The 8,012-nt window shown below is 35.4% G+C and overlaps 1 protein-coding gene across 20 annotated transcripts in view; it reads left to right on the forward strand.

The window, feature by feature from the left end:
- Positions 1-8,012, forward strand: part of LOC106874170 (ensconsin) — a 310,838-nt gene that overhangs the window by 212,779 nt on the left and 90,047 nt on the right. For 10 of the 20 annotated variants that reach the window (XM_052975461.1, XM_014921803.2, XM_014921804.2 and 7 more), the window contains one exon: positions 3,708-3,953. The exons of 5 other annotated variants lie outside the window; for them this stretch is intronic. In XM_052975461.1, the coding sequence (XP_052831421.1) occupies positions 3,708-3,953 (246 nt within the window). The remainder of the gene's footprint in view (positions 1-3,707; positions 3,954-8,012) is intronic. 5 more of the 20 variants (XM_014921805.2, XM_014921808.2, XM_014921809.2 and 2 more) reach the window with 1 other exon arrangement.

Raw genomic sequence — 8,012 nt, forward strand, 5'->3', positions numbered from 1 at the left:
AAGACAGATGAGATTTTCTCAAGATCAGCAAATGCATGTTGCAGCACTTAATGCTGGATCATTAAATCAATGTTTTAATGATTAGGCATAGGTCCAGTAGAACAGCTCTCAGAAACAGACTACGTACAAATTCATTCTTCACAACTCCTGAAGCTGTTTTCAGATATGATCCATCCCATTCTTATAAAAATGGTAACTCTGTCCAAATTGGTGTGCTGCTCAGGCGGCCAGGTAACATTGCCAGCACTACCAGCTCCTCCTCAACCTCTTATGGATTTTCTAGAAGGCACTTCCATCCAGCCAAAGGATTTTCTGAACAATATCAGACAAGACGACTCTGCATTTCAAATGACATCGTTTACTGCATCTAAGAAGATAAATAAACATGAATTTACGCCAACGTCAAAGTTCAAGGGCGAGTCTATCACCTCACTGGTTCCTTGTTACCCACAAATGAACAACCACAGTTCCTCCAAATTTATTTTATGAGTGATGTAGGACAACAAACCCGACGAAAGTGTCAAAATTTAAGATGATGGGTCATGTTAGACACAGCGCTGACTGCTGCAAAGAAGAGTATATCCACTGACAGCTTTTTGGTGCATTCAAAAATCACATAACCCCCACCTCCAATTTTCCATGACAGGTTAGGGCCTGAAATACTCCAAATGGATGCATAGCATGTTGCTTAATCGAATTAGCCCAGCATTTACTCCACAATGTCTTGTTGTCAATGCTACACTTTCCATTATCACCTGTTTCAACATAATTGTAATATATTATATACAAATCATGCCATTTTAATCCCGAGCAATGCTGGGTATCTCTGCTAGTATATATATATATATATATACGTATATACACATACATACATTCATATATGTATATCAGCACCGCCTTCACTGGGTTTTGTTGGTGGCACGTAAAAAGCACCAACCGATCAATAGTCGTTGCCAGCCTCCTCTGGCCCACAACAAAAAAGCACCCACAACACTCATGGAGTGGTTGGCTTTTGGAAGGGCATCCAGCTGTAGAAACCCTGCCAGCTCAGACTGGAGCCTGCTGCAGCCTCCTGGCTTCCCAGAACCCGATCGAACCGTCTAACCCATGCTAACATGGAAAACGGATGTTAAACGATGATGATGATGATACATACATACATACATACATACATACATGGATTCGACAAAATAATGGAAACACCTTAAAATTTTAATTAAATATATTTTAATATGGGGTATATATATATATATATATATATATATATATATAATAATAATAATATTAGGGATAAAAATCCAAAATTACAGGTAAAAACTCAATTAAAATTATATATACAAATACTTATATACATATACATACATACAGATATACATACATACAGATATACATATATATATATATATATATATATATATGTGTGTGTGTGTGTGTGTATGTATATGGTTGTGTGTCAGTGTTTGTCCCCACAAACAACCAATGCTGGTGTGTTTACATCCCCATCATCTAGTGGTTCGGCTTACAAAGAGTAAGTCCTGAGGTTGATTTGCTCGACTAAAGGCGGCGCTCCAGCATATATATATATATATATATATATATACACACAGATGTGTGTGTGTTTGTTTGTTCCACCCACCATCGCTTGGCAACCGATGTTGGTATGTTTACATTACCATTACTTAGTGGTTCAGCAAAAGATACTGGTAGAATAAGTACTAGGCTTTCAAAGAAGTCCTCGTTTTGATTTGTTCGACTAAAGGTGGTGCTCCAGCATGGCCGCAGTCAAATGTCTGAAACAAATAAAAGAATAAAAGAAAGAATACATGGTAAAGGAAACTTGGTTTCTCATCACTGTTTTTTTAATAAAATATATACTTTTCCTGTAGAAAGTTCCTGATATAGTTAAGCACCAGATTAATTAAGGTGGGAAATCAGTAAAATCTAACACATGTAATATATCACAAGTGAAATCAATTGACTCTTTCACTCCTCTTCTTATCTTGGTCTTGTTTAAATCATGCCCGTGGAAGGTTATTATAATTGTCAACACAGTGTGTTGGTATAGTCTGTATGCATCATCTCTATCTTTGATTCTCATTTAGAAAACTCTTCACTTTAGTTACTTTGAGACTTCACACAATCTCTTTTCCTGTTCTTCTTTGAAATATGTACTCTCAAATTTCATAAGAACTGAACCAGCTGGTTTTGATTCTGAGATTTCTTTCACTCAAAGTGTTTGAATATTTAGCAAATCTACTTTTTTTTGCTATAAAATAAACACAAAAAACCCCATAATTATTAACTAGGAATGGTTAAGGTAGCTGACAGACTTTATATTTCTTCAAAGTTTAGTAGAAAATAGGGTCTTGTACCTTTGAAAATAAATTTATATAAGACATTAAATGATACTTCAAAAAAGCAGTAACAAAGGATGGTAAAAAAAAAAAAAAAAACAATATCTAAACTGATCTCTATTCTCTGCTCTCTACACTCAAGGTTTCTCATTTTATTTTGAGAAAATCTCCATCAGTAACTGGGTAACATTATAGTGTAAATTCTATCAATAATTACAGTAAATATAGGTCATATTTATGAATCATATTTTCTTATTAGACTTGATATTATACTTTTTATTCTTGTTTCAAATTAATTTAATTTCCTGACGGGCACTAGATAATAGAGATGTCAATGCATGACCAACTGTAGAGTATCTTCTCTCTTCTCTCCTACCCATCCATTGACCCCTACGTGCACCAAGAATTGAAATTCTTTCTCATGAATATACATTTTGCTCCTTCTTTTTCTTTCTCTGGACTTTATTACTTCCCAACATTGAGTTTCTTGTATTGTTGTTCTGAACATCAGCCAGCAGAGCTTTTCTAACTGTTTGGGAGCATTCTGCATACATTGTGAGAACATTGGCGCGGCAGGGTTCCTGCTACTACTCCTTTTCAGTATCACACAGCTGCTTCGCAGAGGCGTTCTATAATGAAGTGCATGTGTATGTGATCTGTTATTTTTAATTTTTACTTATTACTATTATTACTTTTGTATATAGTTGTCTTTCCATATACATACATGCGTGTTTGTGTGCTTATATATATATATATGTGTGTGTGTGTATATATATATATATATATATATATCTTTTATATATATGTACACTGTATACTATATATATATATATATATATATATATATATATATATATATATATATATATATATATATATCATGCTGTTTTATCACTTATGTTTATGCATCTGTTGTTTATTTATTCATTGTAAAAGTGGTCAACAGTGGTGGTGGTGATTGTTGGAAGAATTTTTTGTGGGTTCAAATTGTAGCTAAATAATATTTCCTTTTCCTCCTCTCCTTTTGGTAGCATAATTTTTTTTTTCTCACTTTTTTCTGCTTTTACTCAAAAATGTTGAATATTTCATCCTTTTTTTAAAGTGAAATATTTCAGCAACAATCAATTAACAACACTGCTTCTTTTTTTAAAGTGGAAATTCATCTAACTATTCGGCGGTACTTCTTGCCCCTAAAATCTTGCTGATGGTGGAGGGCTGCTGGTGTAGTTTCTAGCGCTTAAACCAGTTAGAAACAAACTAAAAAGAATTAAAAAAAAAGTGAACTAAATTAGTTCCAATGAACACCCTTAATTAAAATTTTTCTCTTTTCCACCACCTATGGCGGCCCCACAGCCCTCAACACCATCCCCGAAAAACGTCGCTCTTTTCTAGCTACAGTTACACCTCACCGGACCAAAAGTACCACAGGATTGCACATGTCCTCACCATCAGCATCTGCTCCAGTCAAGCCACGAGAAATGCGAACCCCTCGAAAACCTCGCCCAGCCAGTCTAGCCGGGACACTGCCTGGGTTTGTTCCCTTGGAAGTACCCAAAGCCAGCACACCAAGGAGTAAGAGTTCAGAAAGAATCTCGAAAGGTAAGGATATTTACCAAGCTGTAATTGGCTAAAAAAAAGCAGCTGGAAGCTGGTATTATCAATTTCTATTTATTTATCAATAATTTTTTTTTCACAAATCTTGGGTTGCTTTAATCCAATGAATATTTCAAGTTGATATCTACACTGAGTGTAATTAACGTGTTCCAACAATTCTTAACATTACTAAATTCAAGTTAACTTATTTGCACTATGCATCAGCTGAAGTTAATTCAATAAAAGTTGAAGTATATTGGTATATGACACAGTGTAAAAAAATTCTGGTCAGTGTAGGGCCAGTGTCAGGATATTCAACACTCTAGGCCAGCTCTACAATTCGTCCCTCCTTCTCCCACCCCTACGAAGTGTCCCCCCCTTCTCCCACCACTCCCTTCTTCCAGCCCTATAGTGTGCTCCCCATTTTCCTAGCTCTGTGGTGCATATCCCCCTTCTCCAAGCCCTACAATCCATCACCCCTACTTCTATAATGTGCACGTCTCCTCCACGTTCTACATTGTTGCACCATTCTACTCTTATAATGTGCTCCCCATCTCTCAGCTGGATAGTGTGCACCCACTTCTCTCAGCCATACGGTTTCTAGAAATTACACCAGCTGAAAAATGCAATTGAAAAATCGCACAAACAAGAACTGTAGTCATGGATACTACACAACCCACTCCTACTCCCTTTCCCACCCCAAACCTGTCCCCCATCCTACTCTGTTCCATGAGTAACCTCCCCTGCTCTCTTTATTACTGCGATTTCATGTTTTTTAGTTTAAGAAATTCTATTTTAATTGTTTTGAATTTATGTGGAGCCCCTAAGTTTCAGTACTGTTACTGAATATACCTCACTCAGAGATTTTAAATAAATTATAACAAATCACTGTCTACCATCATATCAAATCTACCCTATTTACATATAAACTAGAAATACATACCTGAACTATAGAAGTTGTTCAAACTGGCCAAATCCGGTTTCTTACACCTACCCTACAATGTTATACTAGAAGTGAACAATCACATCATCAAAATCTCAAAGCTACAAGATAATGCATGATTAATTCAAAGCAATCATCATCATCATAGTCCATTTTTCATGCTGGCATAGGTTAAATGGTTTGACCAGAGCTGGTTAGCTGGAGAGCTGCACCAGGCTCCAGTCTTCTTTTTGGGCTTGGTTTCTGCGGTTGGATGCCCTTCCTAACATCAAGTGATTTGAATGCTAAATAGTTAAAAACACATATAGCCAGACCTCTTGGTTATGGTGGGAAATATACTGCTTTAATAAATAAATAAACTCTATTTTTATTGTTTTTATTTAACTTGAAGGTTTAGTGAGAAATGTTTCTAGTATATCCTACTCCTGTTAAGATTATATCTGTCAGAATATATCCAAAACTGGTATGAAAATTTTTTTGAAATGATATGCATTGAATATTTTTTCTTAATAATCTATCTCCATTCATACATACACTACCATATATATGACCCAAACTGTGTTACATACTGATTTTTCAGATTTAAATATAGACATGCAGGTGTAGGAAAGGGTTAAGAAAATATATAAAAGATTGTATTAATACTTGTGTGAAATAAACCTAAACTTAGTTATAAGTATTTCAAAATTATCTGCAGTTTATCTTCATAATTTTCTATGATAAACATGTTATACTATGCCCCTCTCTCTCTATATATGTGTGTGTGTGTGTGTGTGTGTGGTGTCCAAAAATAAAATAAAAAACAACACAAAGATGAATGAAAGAACAACAAACAGGGTGTATTAGTTTTGTGCTCAGGAAAATGGAAGAATTCTTTAACATTTCTAGCTTCTGCTCTTTTACAGAAGGGATAGACAAGGAGAGAGAAAAAGTGTGTCTGAATTAAACAGTCAAGGCATGCCGAAATATATGATATATTTATTTTCATACCTATTTTTCCATGCCAGTATGGGTTAGACAATGGGGCATTGTTTTACAGCTAGATGCCCTTCTTGTCACTAACCCTTCTTGTTTTACAAGTCAAGAGATGATGTATTGCATAGGTCTTCAAAAGTGCAGTTGACTGGGAAGTGACAGTGCATCACTACCTATTGCTTAGCAATTTTTGAAGAACTACAAATGTTAACAATTGCACAGTCATATGTGCATATAACACATGTCTGTGTGTAGACATGTGTGCATGTATATAGTTATAAGTATGTGTATGTATGTATGCATTGTATGTGTATATGTGTGTCTGTATATTTTGTGTGTATATAATTATAGGTATGTGTATGTATGCATTGTATATATGTGTGTGTATGATAGTCTGTGTTCAATTCCTATCAGCCAGATTCACTCATAAGGTATTGGTTGACCTGGGGCTATAGTTGAAAGCACTTGCCCAAAGTGCTATGCTGTGAGACTGAACCACAAAACACACACATGCGTGCGCAAACACACACTCACACACTCACACACACCATCATTATCATTATATATACATATATACCATACATACATACATAGACAGAGAAAGGGAGATGTCTATGTATGACTTAGTTACTTTGCAGCAAAGTATTAATGGCTGCTGGGTTTTTGTTCTCCCTTTCACCACTTACATGATGCACTGGCACATATACAGAAGCATGCTGTTTGTCTGAACAACTGTCCAATTCTGCTCTCTATTGCTATAGTTGATACTTCCATTACTTGAAGGCAGTGGCATGATTTTTAGACTCTTTCCTGTACTTCTCTTTCTCTTTTCTATCCATATGCTCAATGTTTGCCTTTTTCTGTTACCTGTAGAGTTTTGTAGATCTCAGTCAGAAAGCTTCTCTTGCTCAATGCTATGTCATGCTTGTTGATGGGACAGTTGTCATTGTGGAAGCAAGCACAAATGCACTGGTTGTATTTTTCAGTTACCATCAAAGCATGTAAACACTGGAATCTCAACAATATTTTTTTTTCTTAAACTTGTATTGACTTGTCCGTCCATTGAAAATTCTCTTAAAACAAACCCTTGATGCATATTATTAACATTTTTGGTGTCTATTTACCTTACCATGTTACTTGTTATTCATAAACAAAGAATAGATATCAAACTCCCATCTATTCTATTTTATTTATTTCAGTTTTTGCTTTGGTAATTATTACATAAAAACATTGGTGAAAATATTTACATTGTGTTTGTGTTAAGATCTGATGAAATGTTTGTATATGTATTGTTTTCAAAACTAATCAAGTTGGAACCCATATTCAGTATTCACATGTTTCATGTTCTACATTTTTCTAGCATGAGTTGATTTCATGTCTACTATGTTTGTTGTTGTCTTTTGCAGCCTGTTGTGGTTACCAACACAGTAATTCACATTTATATGCATTGATATTTGTCATGACATGATATAATATGATATTTTACTTACCATAAAAATTGATGTATAATTTTTTTTATGTTTGTTTCTATGTGTGGGGTTTTATTTTGGGATTCTCAGCAAATCGGTTTGGCTGGATAAATTTATTTACTGCTGTGTGTCAAAAACATTGGTTTGTAGATGAAGGAGAGATAACACCCGGGCATTAGTTTGTTTATATAAGATAGATAAAAACTAGGGCATTGGTTTGTACATAAAAAAGAAATGTAAAAACAAATTAGAGCATTTTGTTTTTGCGAGGGAAACAACATCAATAGTTTGAATGTACAATATATTCTGAGAAGTTGACCAAGAGGATTTAAGGGAAGATAGTCGAAAACTAAGGCCAGAGATAGCTGTGAGCAGATATTGCTGGCGACAAAGGGACTCTCACTCAGAGTAAAAGGCAGACTGTATGACGCATGCGTACGAACAACCATGCTACATGGCAGTGAAACATGGGCTGTAACTGCTGAGGACATACGTAAGCTCGCAAGGAATGAAGCCAGTATGCTCCGTTGGATGTGTAATGTCAATGTGAATACCCGTCAGAGTGTAAGTATCTTGAGAGAAAAGCTGAACATTAGAAGCATCAGTTGTGGCGTGCAAGAGAGACGATTGCGCTGGTATGGACATGTGGTGAGAATGGAGGAGGATAGCTGCGTGAAA

Source organism: Octopus bimaculoides, chromosome 21 (genome assembly GCF_001194135.2).
Source record: "Octopus bimaculoides isolate UCB-OBI-ISO-001 chromosome 21, ASM119413v2, whole genome shotgun sequence".
NCBI lineage: Eukaryota > Metazoa > Mollusca > Cephalopoda > Octopoda > Octopodidae > Octopus > Octopus bimaculoides.